Genomic DNA, 20,442 nt, shown 5'->3' with positions numbered 1-20,442 from the left:
TTAAGATATATAAATTTGTATGTTATTAATTGTATATGCACAACAGTGATTTAGTCGCTTTCTGAGTGACCTTGTCTGATGTTTTAATTAAATTATTTATGTATGTTTACATTTTTTATGTTCATATTTAAGAACATATATTGAATTGTGAAAAGTTTTATTCAAAAATATGAATTTCATGCTCAATAGAGCCCACAAAGACACATGTCAAACCAGTGGTAAAACACTGTATTAAGCCAACATCTGTGCTAAGTTTTCAATACGTGTGAAATCTTTTCTATTATCAAAATGTGTTTATCAACCCTGAGCTGATGTCTGCTGTTAGCCAAGGACATGTGAGGAGGTTTATATAATATATGCAATATATACTGTAATTATAAAGTACATATTATATATGCCTACATATACACTATCATTTGAGTTTTGCTTAGCTCACTTGATAGCAATTGCCATTGCATTTTCCATCGCACTTCTCCAACTTCGCTATCAGTATTTATCAGTATCAATAAAGAAACTAGTAAATATTGAAATCTAATGCAATGTGCATGTTTAAACAATTGTTTTAATAAACAAAATTCATATTTAAATAACTATATTTATTATAAAATATATAGTTCTGTACATGTACTTCCGTGAATAATAAAGTTTTATAACAGATTAATAGTAAAAGAGTTAAGAAAGTTTAACAAGTGTCATTGTCACTAAGTTCTAATATGGGATCATACATATATATATGAGCTCCTATACCATCAAGTACCATGCATGTTACGTAAATAGATATTTGTGACGCCCATCGTGATGTCATCACTGTATAGGTCCTCATGAAATATTTTCATGCATTTCTAACCTTTGTTTAATAATTTCCACTAGTGTATGATATTAAAACGCCAGACCTGCCAAGGTTTTGTTAAAAAAATGCGAGATATTTACAGATTTCTACCTTTACAAAACGTTTTTCCGTCACCACAATTAAGACATACGGTAATTAAGACTGATGATGACGTAATTAAGGTCGAAATATTGAATCCCAACACGATAGTGTGTATTTCAATAATAATTTTAATTTTGAGGGAATTAAATTTAATATTTGTTGTTCAATTTTTTCTTTGAAAGCAACTTATATATTGGATTGTGTTGTTGATTCAATGTTTAATTTAACTTTAAACTAATCCAATTCATCTAGATTATGAAATATAATGCAAATTATTATATCCAAAATAAGCAGAATATTGCATTGTATTGAAGTTTATTAATTCTTGTAAACTAATCGCATTTTATCCGAGTTATAAAAGTGTAATAAAAATTGCAATGTTGTGAAATCCTCAATTCATTGATTTGCGCCAAAATATTTTCTCGCTCTAAATTATATTCGAATATAAATATAAAAAAGTAAATAATTGATATATTGATTTATAAACTAAATGTTTTTTTTGTAACAAATGGATACAATATTATGACAGCAACCCCGTTTTCATCGTGCTTGAAACAACAGCGAAGACTACACCCCACGCAAGTTTGTGTTCCTCATCAAAAGCATCGCCCGTAGCCTCGGAGAGGGCAAATATCAGAGCATCACCAACAGCCTGTGAACATACAGAAAAGAACGTAAATATTAACACTACACTATTAAAATTATTAAATGAATTAAATGAATATATTAAAATAATGTTCATGTTTAAATAAGTCCAGTAGGCTATGTTGACAGTAAATACTAACGATAGTTTTAATACAAATAATAAAGATAGACTCCCATCCCAGCGGGAGCGTGTGTCTATACTGCTTGACAGTAGACACCGATTTACTCTCTACTTACATGTGAGACTATAGGTAAGTGCCTAACCCCCCCCCCCCCCCCCCGAGGCTGTAGATGCAGAACTACTTCACTCCGTAAGCCTCTCAATGAGAATCGGTGCTGAGCACCTTGTGCGTGTTTGTGAAGGGATTGCAAATTACAAAAATAAAGAATATGGTATAATAAAATGCATTAGGCCTAAAATAATGATGCACTATTTTTCCATGAATAATAATATCCATAATGTCGCATTGTCTTGTGACTAGTGACGTAACGTCACAATTTTTTCTTTACTATCAGAGCACTCCCAGACCCTGATCAAGGCTCTACGCGGCTTCTCCGTCCTCCTTCCACTCTCAAATTGGATGTTTCAACCATATGTGGGTGAATATCACTGGTTATGCCATTATGACATTGGATCTAGACAGTGCTACTATGAAACATAATTTTTTGAATTGATTCATTATCTAAGTGATACCTGGAAATATTCTGGTTTCGCTTTATACTTCTTGTGTCTTTTTCCGAGACTTTCAAGTTTCGGGATCAACGCTTCAACATTATCCAAACCGTTTACAGCGGTGCCTACTGTCTTCATCACACGACCTGCATGGTACGCAAACTTGGGATGTTCTTTGAGCTCATGTATTTCCAGACCAAGGTCTCCGAATGGGAATATACTCAACAGTTCAGGGTGTTGGGTGAATAATCTGAAGCAAGAGAAGTATCAAGTCCTTTGAAGCGTAATTTTTAAGTTGTGTGGACTCAGAGGAAGTTTGGGGAGCAACCTAACGTCGACTCTGCATTCGGCAATATACCACTCAGTGTGACCACTGAGAAAAATACAAATTCCCAAGATTGAGTCTAAAAATTCCCAAGATTGCTTTAAAAATCCCAAGATCCGCAAAATATTAGTATATATACATACAACTTCATTTAAAATTCCAATTTTAAAGCCTTTTCAAATAATTTTATTATACTGACTAATCTGCACTGTATAACGAAACATTGTCTGGATTTTCGACCAATAATTCGTTCGTTTTGATTCAACTGTGTAAAATTTTCTGAAGTTGGGTGGGGGAGGAGGGTGGTGGCAATGTCTTATGTGAATTACAATCATATACATAAAATGACTGGGCGATTGAAAATTATCGAATAGTTTCATCTGCATTTGTACTGGTAAATTTCAAATATTTTTAGACAAATAAACCAATTTGTTGATGTTTATTTGTCTAAAAATATTTGGAAATTTATGATGAAAATGGCCTAAAACAATTATCAGAATGAAAAAAACTACTGTACTAATCCAATGGGTCTGTTATTTTGAACAACTAAACAGCCCTTGCGCATACGCAACTTTCAACTATGGTGTTATAAGGCCATTAGCAGCCTATTTCTTCACTTCTTGATGGGAAAAACTAAAAATTCCATATCATTCAAAAAATCTCAAAATTTAATTAAAAATTAACAAAAATTCACAAGATCCTAAGGTGTCATTAAAAATCCCAAGACCTTAGAATAAATCCCAAGCAGTGGTCACAATGATACTACTCATTCATAAAGTTAACTCGTTCATAATTCATTTCTTGTTTTCATTCCAGTAATTTATCCGACCATACCAAAGTACTTCTGATTGCGTGTCTAACTTAAATTTACAATACGAACAGTAAAAAAAATTCCTGTCAGAATATAGAGTGGAAAAGGTTTTTCTGTTTAATCATTAATGTTTTTTAGCAGAAACACACCCGGTAGCTGAATTATAGTAATAAATGTGACTCTCAAAACCCCTCTTACAACGTGAAAAACATTTAAACTATTTAAAAGGGATTATTTTTCTCGTATTAACCCCCTTAAAACATACAAAATATTCAAACTGGATATTTTCTCGTATTAACAGTTGGTATTTGTGTTAAGTCAAGGTTAAATTCATAAACTGGGGAGAAATATTAACAAAGAGGAAAGAGGCCTGTAGATGTTGAACGATCTATTAAATCAACGTACAGTAAAACTTTCCCTTTTCCAATAACAACTGTCTCAGTGGTGGCGCCAGTAAGGAATCAGGGGGAAATTCCTTCTCCATCAACCCCCTCGGACAGGTATGTACCCCCTTCGCTCTATGCCACGGCGAGATCGTTGGACCAAAAACATTAATTTGTCTATCCAAATAACGTTATTTTGATTGCCAATCCCTAATATTGTGGTTAAGACAGTTTTGGACCATAAAAACTCTCCCCATGAACCCTATCAGGGATTTTATTCTAGACCCTGACCGAGCCTCTGGTCGGCCACTTGGTTCGGAACCCCCTGTCGGAATATTTCTGGATCCACCGCCGAACTGTCCCAGATGCCTTTTTTTTCGATTTCTCTTCTGAACTCTCGACTTGAACGATGAAATTCATAAAAGATTGAATTATCTTTATCAGTCTATGATCATTCAAACACACAGAAACCGTGAAGAGAAGTTAAGGCAGGATTTTCGAAAGGTGGGTGGGATTCTGATTTTTGACAAAAGGGCACTTTGAGTCCTTACCCACCTCAGCCCTACCATGGGTAGGATTTATCTAAAAATAATAACACTTAAGATTTCCGGAAATAGCAATGCCAAATTTCAAATATTTGGAGTTAATTTCAACAACTTCAATGCTAATGCTATACTTTTTAATAGTAATTTAAAAGGGAATTTCAGGAAAAGAGGGGAGGGGGTTCTTTCGAGCCCCCCAGAATACGGGCTTGATTATTATCCGTAGGGACCTTTCCGGGGTGTCAATCAAACTTAACTGACCAATCAGAACATCGTTAAAGATTACGCGCTTGCCAACCAACACATGTGTTTCACAAACGCACGTGTGTTTACGTACGTTTACGCCCGGCGTTTACGATGTCTTTTTTGTGGGACCTATGCCACAATCCTCGAGGCAGGGCCTTAGCGGAAAGGTCCATTATATAATATCATTTATTTTGCCCTTGAAGCAATGACGTACCGATAGGTTGTGTGTAGAGTTCCGTAAGTGCTGAGTGATGAGCCGGGAGAGTAGCTTACGGAGCTTCTTACCCAACCCCCCCCCCCCCAGCACCTTGATAAATGACGGTCCCGTTGCTAGAAAGGCACCCAACGCTAAGCAGTTACAAATATTGTAATTCCATGTTTTATACTGCACTTTTAAAGTAAATTTATTGTGATTGGCAATGTAGGGCTTTCACCATGACACGTATGAAAAGGCGATTGAGTGTACTTTCGATTGAGCTTTTACTTAACATATAAAGTAATCCTACCTGTTGATTTCATGAAATGAAAATAGTTTAATCAAGTTGGTTTTAGCAACATAATTCTTTGGGCTCAAATAGATGTTGAACCTAAATCAAGGAGTTTCAACTAAAATCGGATCTCCAATTCCCCATATGTATGTAGGCCTATTAATGCCTGAAGACTAAGTTGCTATAAGAAGCTATTTGGAATTTCGTCAGCCTCATGGTGCCGATTCTATAAATAGACAGCTAAGTAATTTTCAATTCAAATAAATGCAACATTTAATCGGGGTAATCGATCTCAAGTTACTTAACCGTCATATGAGTTTGTCAGCATGGTACGACCCTGAATACAAAGTGAATCAAAAGGAAGTAGGCATAAATAAATAATGTTTAGTATCGGTCTATTTTATATATTGCTGGTGGTTTCTTACTATTGATTAATGGAATATTTATTTATTTATTATTTGTTTATTTATTTATGTGTAGGCCTAGATTTTGTTGACACGTAGAGAATGTTAAATCTGTTACAATCTATTTCAATTCGTGTTTCTGCAAAATAACCGTTCCTTAAGCTGAGGTTAAACTCATTAGAATAACAATAACAGAGGGGTTAAATAATAAAATCCTTGTAGATAGCTTAAAAATTTATCCTATTCATAAACTAAGCCATGGTACGCTGACTCCCTTTGTACACCTTGGCCTATTATTGTTTTTTTTTTTTCTTTTTGCTACTATAAAAATGTGATGGACATTATCATGATTCTACGTTTTTTCTGCCCTCTTTTGTTATACTCCTGGTTTTATAGTCCAATTGGGGGACAATCGTATCATACTCAGATTATATCAAACGTAGGTTTGGATTCCATTCACACTTGGACTTATATTGAGCCGAATTGTCATTTAATCGCAAAATAGAGATATCTTAGTTTTAAATAGAGATAGTTATAGAAAATAGAAAAATTGTTATCTTATTTAGCAAAACGATTTTGCCGAAGCATCTAGGCGAAGGAGAAAATAAAATAAAGTGTATTGATGAATTTAAGTGTATACCAGATGTATACCAGATGATGCCAACTGAGTCGGCTAATATCATATTTTGATGCAGAAAGCTAATTTGAGTGGTGTAATATTTTATAATAGGTTTACCTCCAGAGCGAAAACAAGCAATTATGGACACAGGTAGGAATCCATGGTTGGGGCCATGGAATAGCGAGGGCCCCGTGACGTTCTAATGCCTGAAGGCATCGACATAATGTTTTGATGTTTAGGAAAACTAAATTAAACGATTTTCGATAATATGTCGTTTAATATTACTTCACCTGTGTAGGTAGCAACCGATGGCTTTATATCAGAGGCGAGTACAGAGCCCCAATACGGACGTATTATGATTTTTTTTTTTACATGTTAAGGTCGGGGCCCCAGGCTTTTGCTGAGTGAGAGCTCATAACTGTTACGCCACTGAATTAAAGCGGTCGATGCTTCACAAAAAAATGATTCTGTAGTTCTGAAAGGTTAATATTAGCAATTTTGTAATTCCCCTAACACAGGCGTAGTATAGCACGACCTACCTCATGCGGAGCAGAAACATTTTTACGAGAACAGCAAAATAATAACCCATTGTTTAAGGGCTATGGAGATGGGACCCCAGTGGAAATTAAAAGGAAGCAAATTGCTATTACCCCTGGTCCCCAGCATTTGCGAGGGCAGTGAAAAACCCTGGTTGGAAAGAAGGCGTGAAGAACGTCCGTTGGTTTCGGTGTGTTATGATACACAGACTATTTCAGCGATCAACTATGAGAAAGACGAAGGTACTTAATTAGATGTCTATGTAGTTCAAATTACTGTATTTTTAAATTTGTATAACCGTGACACAAGAAAGGGAGCGGGCGATGGGCTAAGCACTAAAACCTTTCATCTTTTTTTTTTTTTTTTTAAATATAAAAAGAATAGCGAAGGTGCACAGCATAGACCCATACTACTCCAAAACCTAAAATGCCACTTTAAACTGCGTGCTCTTGTAAATCTCCTATTATGTAACCTAGGCCTACTCTTGTTTTCTGAGGTATCCAGATCTTAGGCCTATAAATACAGTAATGCAATAGTGTATTATCTATAGTATTTTTATTTTAATCCATTTGATCTCCGGATAACCCTAATCGGAACTCATTTAGAGTGTATTATTACAGATGCACGCGGAATCTGCCAATCAAAGTTGTGTCAGTGATAAATAGGTATTAACTGACCTTGTGAACATGTTTACGCCTGTACTGTCCAAGGCATTTCTGTCGACAAGGCTTTTCCAAGACTGTTGTACGAGATTCTTCTGCGCCGGGGTCGGTAACGTCATTTTCAACGGTCTAGCTGGGGGTGTACGTCTTTCAATGGAATATTAAACGAGATAAGTCAAATGCGTTTTAAAGCCGTGCACGTCAGGGGAGGTCTGCTGGCGGTAACTGACTAGATGGCTATACGGGATGTTTAGCCTACATAATTCCGACCAAGTCGATTGGCTTTCAGTATAAATCAGTGAGTGAATACATTCGCTGGATTGGAACTAACTTTACACAAAAAAACTATAAGCGAGTAATCTGAGCATACAAAACTGACAATAGGAAACTAGAAATGATATTAGTCAAATTGGTATTATATAAGAAAAACTTACAGAATAGTCAAATTCTTGACTAATTTGGTGAAATACTCTACAAAAATGTTTTTCGCCAGGCAGTGGGGTGCAAAAAAAAAAATAACGGTATGCCTCTCTGTAGCAATAAACGACAGGGGAAAAGATGTGCCAGCCAGTTTGTAGGCCTATCCCTCACTATCTTTTATTTTGAAGTGCCCTACCTATTCGATATTACGGCGCCATTTATACAGCAAAATACATAGATCCACCGTATATTATGCTTGTATAGCTTTTATTCAACTATCTCTTGACTTGAAAGATATTCCCACTAAACTATTAATATTGCCAATTCACATTCACACTGGGGCGAAAACTAATTATCTTTTTTTTTTCTTTCTTTCTGTCACGAATTTTAGTATTGCACCATCAAGAATTCGTTAAACTTCGATAAAAATGAGTTTGATCGGCGTCAGTAATTATAATCGACACTATATTCGATACACTTTTCTAAAATCATTAAAAAAAAGTTTTTACGCCAGTCGAATGGAACCCCGATGCAACGATTTCTATCCTTTCAATAGTTCGTGCGTGGGCCTCATAGACTTGTCAGAGTCCGATATTGTCTGTTACTTATTAGGTCTGCTACTTAAACACCTTTCATAGATATTTTATGACAGTCATAAATGAAACACTCATGTTGAAAGTTAACCTTTTGTAATATAATAGCTATTCGAGGTTACGTTATAGCTAATCCGACTTTAATTCTTTTATGCTGTTTAGAACGTACTGTAAATATCATGAGGACCGCCCTTCTTGATTGAATACCATTTACGCACATGATTGGTATGTAATAGTGAACATATTTTACGCATGCGGCTCCGCGCTCAAGTCTCCGTATGATGACATACCTTGTATATGTGACCTATAATATTAATGGAAGTTTAGCAGCGTTAAGTCATCAACCTTTAAAACCGTTTAGTTCATTGATTTATGAGATTATAAGTGCGTTGATGATATCATGGAGGTATACAGTACCAGGAAGATGTATAAGCGTAGTAAGTAGTATCTCAGTTGACCTTTCCACTAAGCCCTGCCCCTGGGATATTTGTTGCTACCATTGCTACAGCGTGAACGTAGCGTAAACACGTGCGTTTTTGTGAGACATGTGCGTAGTGTTTCCGACACAGCAGGCGCTTATGTTGGCCCTTTTCTGGTTGGTGTGGTGTTAGGCTCGATTAAAAGCCGGGCACTCATTGCGCCCCGACGATCGTCAGCCGACGGAGAACGCAACGACAATTAGCAGACGGCGTCGCCTAACGCTCACAAGGAGCTTATTTATTTGCAATATTTCCAATATAAAAGTATTCATAGAATTTTGGGAACAAATGAAATGGTTTCAAAGTTTGAAGATATTTCACCATTGTGCACTTTTTGTGAAAGCAATACAGAAAATACTTTGCATCTCTTATGGGAATGTAGGTTATATTAGAGATATTTGGTTATATGTAAAAACATTGCTCAATATTGACCTAGATGAATGGTCCATGTTATTTGGTTTCAAATGTGCAACGAATAAGATGTTATTTAACCTTATACTACTCAATATTAAGTTCTATATTTTTACTTGTAAAATAAAGGAGATTAAACCTGCTAGAGGTGAACTTATTAATAAAATTAGATATTTCCACAAAGTAGAAAATCTTATTTACAAAAGGAAACAAAAATTATCAACTTTTAAGAAGAGATGGGAATGTATAAACCATATGATATAATATTTCTGGCTTATGATATGCAAAAAAAATACTTAAAGAGGGTTTTTTTCTGTGTCCATTGGCTTGTTTGCTAATTTTTTCTGGTAAATTTGGAAATCTGTTTAAAAAGTCATATTGCTACCAAAATACCAAACAAAAATAAGTTACATGATAAAGGGTTTTTCCTGTCCCTACGTGCTTTCAGACTTGCTTGTAAAATGGTTTCAAACCTACATGGCTGCTGAAAAAAAAAACCCCCCAAAACCCCCAAAAAAACCTTGTATTGTTAGTTAAAAGCTTTCATTGAAACCTATTTCCGAACTTATTTTTGACTTAAAAGGGAAACCATACTTCTTCTCCTGTTAATTTTGTCAGTGGTTTTTTGCATATATTTCATCTCAGTGTACTCTTTGCAAGAACAATGCAGAAAATGTTTTATAAAGTTTATTTTCTGCCTTTATTTTATTTAGTGAAAATTCACTTGTTAAATTTGGAAAGTGTTTTTCTTTTTTCTTTTTTTTTCAATTTTAAGGAATGACTTTTTCTATGTCATGTATTTATTTATTTATTTTTTCTGCCTTTATTTAAAGTTATTGAACAGTTTTTAATATTGTAATGTATTTTTTTTTGCTTTGAAATCTTTATGTCATGTTTTTTGAAGATGAATAAAAAAAAAGATTCGGTCGTGTTTACGACGGTCGTACAACACATAGGCTAACACGATATTTTCACAGTGAACTAATCATGAGTTTTATTTACACAAAATATCGTAAGTCGATTATGATTTATCATAGGTATAATTCACTGAATTCGATAGCGAATTAATTATCATATAATTTCACGGAATTTTATAACGAATTAATTTTAATATAATTACGCCCTTGATGAAGAGCTAGCAAGTATACTGATGTATATGCAAGTTTATTAACTCACTGCCTACTGAGGGCGACAAACACAGTGGTATTCAGTATTCATAAAAGTGGTCAAGAAAATTTACAGTATTTTAATTATCGTCACATGGATATCGTTTATTTAGAACACTCGTTGGGTTCTTGTTACGACCACAGGCGACCATGACTGTTTACATTCCGTTTCAACATTAGATATAATTGTTATGAGGTGTCACCATGATATATCGCATATTTCAACAAATATTAACGGATTACATTCCACAAATAACATCTATAACTACAGTAGGCACCCATCAAAATACAGTGAGCTTCAATAAAATAGAGAATTGTATAAATATTTTTTTTTTTAAATTCAAACCATCTTTTTTTTTAAGGTTTTGAAAGTATATAAATATATGAAATAGAATGCTTAAATATACATCTAATCTTGAGGTAGGCGTACAGACCTATAAAATATGGACAATACGTTATTCTGAAAACAAATGTATACATATAAATTATATTCTCATGCTTTTGATGTCCATTTTTTCTGTAAAATTGGAACAATTCGGTTTTTAGTGCAAATGCAATTATTTTGAATAAAATAGGCTACCTTTATGAGGAAATGAATATATGATTTCTATATACATATAATTTATATATGTATATCATAATAAAATTACTTTACAATCGATGAAAAGTTCCTTAAGTAAAAAAAAAAGTACAGGTGGAATTCGAACTTGTGACATTCACTCCTTCATATATTTGATACGCCCTCGTATAGTGGGGGAAAATTTATTCGCAGCGAAAGGCAATGCTATAGTTGAATTTGGACGGTGCTGTAAAAAGTACGGAGCAAATAAGCGAAAATCGTCTTGTATTTAGTTTTTGGTGGCCTCAGGAGGCAATTCCCCACGATTCGTGTTTTCATGGACGACTTTTCAGTCAACAAAAGGCATTAGGTGAGGACAGGCTGACGTAAATAGTGTTTCCCAAACGCTATGAGAATCACACCTCGACCATCAACAATTGCTCCCAAGATAAATAAACTGACGTTTTCGTGATTTTGTGGTTTTTATGCGTCGGTGATAGCCCCAATCGTAACTTATATCTTTGGGAATTAATCGGTTAGTTCGGCTGACATCGCTGCTCCTACCGTTTGGATGATGCGGTCCCAGGCATCTCTAACATCAGCTGTCCATACCCGTTGATCTAGTCCTTTCTGATACGAGTATATTAATGCCTCGTGGACAGCCTGTGAGAGGAATTAAAAAGAACGTACCGTAACACATGTGATTTTTTGTTTAATAGACAGAAAAATGTGTTCGCAAAAAAAAGGTTTAAGGCTAAAATTAATTGACTTAATTTTAGAAATATAATTATAATAAATATAATTATAATTATAAATATAATTATAAACATAATTATAATTATAGAGATGGAAGAGGAAACTTTTGATTGATTAATTTTTGATTGGTTGATTGATTGATTGAGTGATTGATTGATTTGTTAATACGTTAAAGGCAATAATTAGATGTCCAATCGACGATGATGTTGAATTCCCCAAGCACATCTACCAATAGACCAATAGTAAAACAACATAATAAATAATTAAAAGAAATTTAGTATCACGGTTGTTTTAATAATTTATTAATATATTTACCTTTTAATTATCGGACTATGCCTATTTCTGTTATTTCTAATGTTCAGTGCCAACCGTCACTCAATCGTGCATTTAGATTTGCAACCATAAGATAAAAAATCCAAGTTGAAATATTGCAATGCAAGCTTGAAAAGTGGCGTTTTGAAAAATCATACGAGTTTAATACAGTGCTGGTGCCAGGTATTTCCAGGACCCTTTACAAGGTCCAATTTTCTCTCTGAAAATGTCAAATTTTCCCGACAGAAATACAAATTTACCCTAGCCCAAATGATTAGAATAGGCACATCAGATGCCCTTAAAATAGCACTCTCAAACTGTAAAACCTCTGAAGGAGTGTTCCCCAAAGACGATTGGTTTCTTCCTCGACGAGGGTGGGAGAGTGTCCTTTTTCCCCTGGGGCTGTCTCTGAAGGTTTCAAGATGATGATAGTTATTCGCCCTGGGTTCTGGCCATTACTACCTACTGGCACGTTGTAAGCTGGCCCGTGCCAGCTGGGGGTCCGGTGACACCTGGCCCGGTTGCCATCCGGACATTTACCACACAACAGATCCCAGTCGCCCTACCTTAAAGTGTTCCGGCTTAGCTCCATACATGCGGTGCCTTTGGCCAAGATCTGATAAAACCGGAATAAGTAGTTCTATATCCTCTAGGCCACCAATAGCACTACCGATCATTTCCATCACCCGCAGAGAATGATCCTGAAACGCTGTATCGTTTCGAAGTTCTGCCTCCGTTGGATAGTTCATTTTACCGAAAGACCACAAATTCTTTAGTCCTGGATTCTGCTCCAGAAGCCTTGTGAAGATAAAAACAGTTTTAAATTAACGGCTTATTTTAACGAAACGCATTAAAATAATGGGCGAATTGTAATTTCTGATGCTTTACCTTACAAAGAAGATCATTCCAAATTCTAGAAGGTCTTTTTCAATATAACGCCACGAGTCCTGAAGTAACCATTTCTGTTGCAATGTGATCGGCGATTCATTTGACGTCTCCACACTTTCTGACTCCCCGTAAGCATCTGTCTTTTCTTCTACCACATTCTCTGCAAACAAACGTCCATCTGTAACGTCGGTTGGTTGTTCAACGTCGTCATTGCCATCATCGTCGTTACGATCACTTATGGTGATCTCAATGGTCTCCAATTTGTCTTGCACCTCTTCCTGGTCATCAGCACCCGTTGAAGGTTCAGGTTTAAGTTCATTTTCCCGTATAATTAAATTTTCATTAATATCGTCCTCATGCTCATGATCAGAATTAACTTTTCCATTTTCCTGTGCCCGTTTCTTTGAAAACGGAGTCCCAATTTGTGCTCCAAAATCGTGTTTCGATCTCACAGAACCATTCCGATGCTTCGAGTTTAATCTGCGCGGGATCTCTAGCTTTGTGTCGTCTGCATTCGCCTTGCTTTCGAGACAGCCCATAATGCTAATCACAACTGCAATAATAATTATATAGTCAAGTTTAAAAGTCAAGATAAACTAAAGGCTTATCATACACTCAATTGGGGTGGCGTCAGGGATGAGGGGGTGTAGCCTCCAGTGGAGAGGGGAGGTGGGGTGCTTTTGAGCAAACACCTGATCACGCCCACTTACACGCTAGTTGGGGATACACATCTAGATGTGTATAAGAGACAGCTCCCCACCCCCATTTCAGGAACATCTCCCCCTCCTCGCGCGACATAACGCTTCCCCTTACTACATACCGCTTCCCCTTACCACGTAATCCTGGTGCCAATTTACTGATGTTCAGTTTACCAACAAATCACAATCCATTGTAGTCAGTGATTTAGCCTAATTTTCTTTCTTTACACATGGACAACCTAAAGACATATAGGACCTATAGAGGAGCGCCTGTCAAAATAAAAAGAGTTCAGTGGGGAGATTTAATATTATATTCGAGGGTCATATTTCGCTACCAAAACAATGGCAAATTGCGACCTGGATCCGTGCTTGTTGGAGCCAGACAATGCTTATCAATAAAATATAAAAAGATAGTTGAAACATGAGATCAAGTGACAACGCTCAAATACAATGTCAATATTATTTGTCCCCTTTCAACGTGTACTACATTCCTAAGATGTCAACAACCATCTCCCATGAGGATGAATATATATAGTAGCCTACTATTGACAGCAAGGAAAAACTTTATTCTGTCCAACATAAACTTGTTGAAATAGAAGTAAAGGCTAATATTATCTCCTTTACTTGCCCTAAAATTCTTACAATGGTTTGTTATTACTGTATAACCAATGGCTCAGGTGTCGTAGACTATCTGTTCATTTAAATCGGAATCCGAATAGGTATGAACCCATGAACCCATGAACCCTATATCAAACGATATTTTATTCCAGGCCGTCGACAGAGGCTTCGTCGGCCCTTTGGTTTGGACCCCCCCCCCCCCCCCGGCCCCTTGGTTTGGCCCCCCCCCCCCCCCACCGCCAAAAAATACAGGTTATAACTACTAAATAGATGCCGGACCGATTTTGGCTTACTGGACTACATTTGGCAGGTAGTTTTAAAGCCAAAATCGGTCCGGCGGACCAAATTTTTCCTGGCACCTATTAAATTACATGCAGTATAGTGTACTGTACCTTGCTCCAATAAACTTATAAATATTGAACCTGCTTCTTAAAAATTACTTCTAAACAGTATTTCTAATACGTTTTGTAGTTGGGTCACCGACATGGACATCACGAGTTCCTGGTGTACGTACCTCAAGCTTATTTATTAACAACTTATATCGATCGTCATTCAAAATTGAATGAGCATCTGAGGTTCGATTTCACAGAGGAGATAGTTTAATTGTAGTCTCTCTTTCAAGGCCCCATCATGGCACATTCGTATGTAAAACTGACTTTACCTTTTACCGATGTGATGTGTTTTGAATATAGGGCCTACAGTATTTAAAAAATCAACAATCTTATATGTGTGAATGGGTTATTATTTTATTAGGCATATTAATGCAATGTATGCCTAATAATAGGCCAAGTGATCCAGTACTCTATTCGCTAATTATGTGTAACCCACCCTAAAACCAAACAAGAACAAGTTATCCAGGGTGTCTGTCTATCAGAAGTTTGACGGTGCAGAACGCTATGTTTTTTGAGTAATGACTTTTGTCAGTAAATTTTCTTTTTCCGGGACAAAATTGATTTGTAATTGAATTGAATAATGGTATACAGCAGCAGTTTACGTCACAACCTGCAATCCATAGATGAATAATATTTAGAAAACATGACCTAAATTAGATTCCCTTTTGTGAATTTAATTGGGAACATGGCAAAAATGGATAGACCTAACCTAATACGAATTTTGATTTACCTTTAAGCCTATTATTGGTAAGTGTCCTCGATAGATGTGTAGGTACAATGGTTTCTACCTGAGAGTTGTGTCTGAATCTCTGCATAGGTTATTAGTATAACATCTAGGAGACTGTTGTCCTGCCTGGATTAAACGACCAGAAAAAAAATATCTTGAACAAGCCTGGGAAAATCAGCTACTATGACGAGCGGCTGTGACACTGGACATAAAAAAGTCAACATCCAATAAAAGATATTTACTTACAAGATAATCCCTAGAAAGAAACGGAACAATACTATCGAAGGCATTCCGTGTGAGCAAGGGGTAAATAACTGATTTCGGATTTCTAAAGAACAAACTAAATTCAATCATTAGCAATTGTGTGACCTACTTATTGGATTACATCTAGAATCGTCTGTCAAGCATGGTACGTTAGGGGGATTGGGGGTGGATTTATAAGGGGAGTTTTTAATATATTAATTAACACTATGATTGTTGACTTTGATTAACACTCTGAATGTTTCACTCTTGGATAGAATGTGATGGTGATTTGTTAAAAGTGTGAAGCCGATGTTTGTAGGCCCTATGCGAGAAAAGAAGGGTGTGACAACATCCAATCATATTCGTAGGCTCGTTATATTCCGAAACCCTCAATTAGTATATACCACAGGAGCCCTTACAATCAAATCGCATCATTCTAACAGTTTTTATTTCCAAATTCCACTTACAATAAACTACTGGAGTACATCCTGTATGAGTTGAACCAAGGTTCATGATTGAAATGCTGTCCATATCTCCGAGGGCGGTGTTAAGTTATGTGTATTAATCAATGCTCTCAAGACACAAAACATAATGGAGTTAACACTTGACAAATTATAACCTCTATGTACATGTACGGCAATGTACGTAAAATGTCTGAAACTTATGAAAATAGTATAATATGATACTATATATTATAAATATATATTATATATGTGTATATATGTATAGATATAATTCTATTTATAACAAGATATGTATAATTATATATATATATATATATATATATATATATATATACTTAAAAACAACTCAAGATTGAAATGAAGATCTTACAGTCGAATAAATAGAATTAAAAATACAGAAATATATAAAGTTGTGTAAAAAGACTGATATAATAGAAAGATTAAAAGCATTGACAAATGTTAGGCCTATCAAATCTAGCAATGACATGTACATTGGTTAATTTGCAAAAAAAATAGTTGAAGTTAGAAAAGCAAGATGATTCATTAAATAAGTATAATTTATGAATAAAATACAACAATTTAAAATTTCAGAAATTAATTTAATTATTAATACATTTACAATTTATATTTAAAATTTTAATTATTAATATATAGATAATTCATAGGCAAAATAACTTGCATTTACATTTAATTATATTATTTTGCTTACTCATGTGTCGTGGTTTCAAGATAGAGCTCTTTCTGGCTTAAGTAACCCATTTGCTCACAGTATAATGACACTTAGAAAATCAGGCCTCTTCATACAGGGTAAGTGCGTATTGAAGGGCGTCATAGTTACTTGATCATCTTGTATGTATACGGTTGAATTGCTTATTCAGCTACTCTCAACTTGTGGTTCAAATTTGAGTTCTGTCTTCGGTCCTAAATGCCCTTAATTAGGCCTAGGCCCTATTTGCTGACCGCATGACATCAAAAATCGGGGCCTCTTATGTTACTAAGTATATATTGAAGAGCGTCATACTTTGCCCCGTACTTAAACCGTTAAATTATAAGATTGTAAAGAAATGAAAGATAAACTCTGATATGATAAGATGGAAAGAAATGAAAGGGGAAATGAAAAGAAAGAAATAGGAAAAGGCGAAAAGTAGAAAAGAAAAGAAAAGAAAAGAAAAGATTAAAATGAAAATGAAAAGAAAGTTTAGCTCTAATATGATAAGGTGGAACAGAAAGAAACTGAAAAGCAAAGATGAAAAGAAATGAAAGAAAAGAAAAAAGAAGAAAAAAACCCCGGAAAAGATTTAATGAAAAGAAAGCATTATATTAGAGACAAAATACTCAAAATATTTTAATTGAAAAAGGACACCCTTGAAAACACTGTGCCTTGATGAGAATAATTCCCACGCACGCGCACTAGAAAATTAAATAAACCAACTAGGCCTACTGTACAGTATAATAACCTTTCCTTTAGGACACCTCATTATGAAATGAAGGAAAGTATAATTTTAACACTAAACCCGTATTCAAGGGAGATCCCTATTAAGAGAACACTTTTTTGGTCCCGAAGGTGTCCCCTTCCTACTGTAGTAGTTTGTGTCAAGTGGTTTAGCACACAATGCCGCTGCGTAAATACACTGTGAAAACACTATCGATGACAGTGCCAAAGATGACAATGTAGGCCTACGTAGTTAGTGTAGGCAGCTAGGCCTATATTGTAAATAACGTCCCAAGACGGATGTTACCCATTCTTTTTCCATCTTTCCCTTCCCCTCCGTATTCCACGTCATTCAAATGCAAAGTCCGTCGTTCGCGTGCCTTGGGCAAGACGCTAAATCCTAACTACACAAATAATAACAACCATAACAACACTGTTTTGTTTGTTTGTTTTTTTGGGTTTTTTTTCAAATCGTTTTCCTATTGAATTATAGGTCCGTAATTTGTGTAACCATTTCTGTAAATGTGTGTGTGTTGGAGTATCTAAAACATTTCAATTCAATTAAAAATGATACAATAACAATGATGGCAATGATGGCAATGATGACAGTGATAATGATTTTCATAGAACGCTAATTCAGAAGGTTGGAAACCATATCGCAACTTATGCGGAAAATTCTAAAAATCAAAATTTGAAATTAAATTACCCTTTTAAGAAACATGGAACTAATCACACTCAAATTTAACAATCGGAACAATCATAATATAACGTTTTAGTTGATCACTTATTTAGAGACACGCCCATCAAACTAACGTGAGTGTGAATGTAGTTTCCCCGAGTGTCAATCAAATTAAACATCACAACATTCAGAACGTGTTTTGATAACCATGAATACGTGCATGTCCCAAAAACGTGCCATGCAGGTTTTTTACTCACTTTTAATACATTAAAGGTCTCGCACCTTAGCAACAATATCCTAGCAACAAGTCTTAGCGGAGGTCCATGTTGTACTTTCAGAATATAATACAGTAGTACAGTTTAGAGTCCTGTGGGAAAGACAGCTATGTGAATTCGTAAGTGATAACATAAGAAAACTAATAAATGTAACTGCAGAATGCTGAATATGACCTTGAGTTCACTGAAAGAAACACATGAAATGATGACCTAAAAGTACTGTATACTACTAAGAGAGTTCCGAATTTCAATAGGTACATTATTCTATATTCTATATTCTATTAAGGTACTGCCGGAAGGAGAAAAAGTCTTTTGTGTTCTGGCAGAATCTGAGACAACTATACAAGACAAAATGTAGGCCTTGACGATTGGAGTTGAATATCTTTTAAATGGACGAGAATACACGGATTAAAAAATAAAACCTTTAGAGGATAGTTAGCAAGGCCAGCGGAGCAGATCTGTATAAGAAGGTGTAACCACCATTTAGCAGATAGGGTCTATCGAATATCTGCTAAATGGTGGTTAGGCCTACATATTATGTTAAAATATTGATTCACAATTGTCGATTTTGTTCTCATTAATTTTTTCTTAAGTTATTAAATATGAGATGGACAGGAACTTTTCAGACTAACATAAATTTAATTTATTCACACCCTTAACTAATTCAGGAGCCTGTAAACGTTTGAATATATTTATTAACCTTTTTATACTGAAACGGTACAATAATAATAATGGGCCTAATAATAATAATAATAATAATAATAATAATAATAATAATAATAATAATAATAATAATAATAATAATAATAATAATAATAATAATAATAGATGGATTTATATAGCGGAAATCAACGAGCTCTCTATGCGCTCGGTAAAATTGTAGTCAAGAAAACAGAATAAAGCCAGGGGAGAGAAAGAAGAAGAAGAAAAAACAAACAAACAAACAAATAAGCACCAAGCTAGCACCAAAACCGAAGTATGGGGTTACACCACCACCGCCAACCGGAGATCTGTGTTTATGTACTCCGGTTTAGCATCGGTTAAGTCTTGATCTTTTCTGGGATCAGGTGCCTCCTTACCTGGACCAAACAATTCACTAGCACAATTTTGGTGGGAGGGTCAAACCATACCTTATTAGGAAATTGTTTAAACGATGTTCGCCCATTATGAATACCTTTGATCCATTTGAGTAAAAAGAAGTCGAACAATAAATGAAACACATTGACTTGGAGTTAGAAAATGTTCAGGTTTCGTTTTTTTTTTTTTTTTTTTACGTTGTGAAACGCACCAATAAAAAAATCATATGCCCTATGCCTCAATCCCGACTCTTAGTGGGGTCCTTTTTCATAGCCATTCAAAGTTATTTAAGATACCACTAATTGGGTAAAAATTAGTATATACCTGTAAATGAATACCAAGGAGGTACATTCCAAATGTCTTTTGTCAGGTTTCAAGGACTACCGTGATAATTAATTTAAAATTAGAACTTTGTAAGAATGTTATAAATTTTGAGAAAGTTGGAGCTACATTTGGTAATCGTTATTGCGGTCATCTTAATATAAAAAAAATATTTACCTTCAATTAAGTGTTCTTGCTGTCGTTAAGTTCACCTTATTTGAATTTCCCCCAGTAAGTCCTTTTTCAAAGTTTTTCATTTACTGCTGCTTCTATCGTAAAATTTGTGAACTGTGTTAACACACTACTTGACGATTATAAAGGAACGTTCCATTTGAGTTTCAGGGTACAGTATTTACATTATCTTAAAAAGTAATTGTTGACACATTGGTATTAATTATCTCAGTCAAAATACATCCAACCAGTAGTGTCAGGACGTCTACTGTAATACTTCTACTTCTTTTTTTTAATGTTTTATATAAACTCGTTTCCATTGCCATGAGATCAGATTGGTGCAATTAACGCCCATGTTTTGATCAAGGTGGTCATACAACTGGTTGAAGAGCAATATAAAACGGACATACACATGCTGGCCTTTAATCGGTTGTATTGACCCCTTATTCATAGTTTATGTACATAGTGCATCGTGTAAGTGGAAAACGACGGTCT

General features: G+C 35.1%; 2 protein-coding genes across 6 annotated transcripts; both read right to left on the bottom strand.

Annotated features, from left to right (window-relative positions):
* Positions 1–138: 138 nt before the first annotated feature.
* Positions 139–7,570, bottom strand: LOC117121887 (neuroglobin-like). The gene is made up of 3 exons (XM_033267276.1): positions 7,282–7,570; positions 2,271–2,499; positions 139–1,583 (listed from the first exon to the last, which is right to left on the bottom strand). Exons 1-3 carry the CDS (start codon positions 7,383–7,385, stop codon positions 1,452–1,454), a joined length of 465 nt encoding a protein of 154 aa, XP_033123167.1. The 5' UTR covers positions 7,386–7,570; the 3' UTR covers positions 139–1,451.
* Positions 7,571–10,137: 2,567 nt separating this feature from the next.
* LOC117121851 lies at positions 10,138–20,363 on the bottom strand. Of its 5 annotated transcripts, none has more exons than XM_033267240.1 (5): positions 19,954–20,363; positions 15,289–15,411; positions 12,851–13,403; positions 12,529–12,760; positions 10,138–11,557 (listed from the first exon to the last, which is right to left on the bottom strand). In XM_033267240.1, exons 2-5 carry the CDS (start codon positions 15,371–15,373, stop codon positions 11,423–11,425), a joined length of 1,005 nt encoding a protein of 334 aa, XP_033123131.1. In that variant the 5' UTR covers positions 15,374–15,411; positions 19,954–20,363; the 3' UTR covers positions 10,138–11,422. The 5 variants fall into 5 exon arrangements, with proteins under 5 accessions (XP_033123131.1, XP_033123149.1, XP_033123139.1 ...); XM_033267258.1 differs by lacking the exon at positions 15,289–15,411 and adding an exon at positions 18,361–18,470 and having other exon boundaries at positions 19,954–20,361; XM_033267248.1 differs by lacking the exon at positions 15,289–15,411 and having other exon boundaries at positions 19,954–20,360.
* Between the last annotated feature and the right edge of the window lie 79 nt (positions 20,364–20,442).

Source organism: Anneissia japonica, unplaced genomic scaffold (genome assembly GCF_011630105.1).
Source record: "Anneissia japonica isolate Jap-2015-1 unplaced genomic scaffold, ASM1163010v1 scaffold1208_len1460985_cov181, whole genome shotgun sequence".
NCBI classification, from domain to species: domain Eukaryota; kingdom Metazoa; phylum Echinodermata; class Crinoidea; order Comatulida; family Comatulidae; genus Anneissia; species Anneissia japonica.
This window is presented reverse-complemented; position numbering and strand designations above follow the sequence as displayed.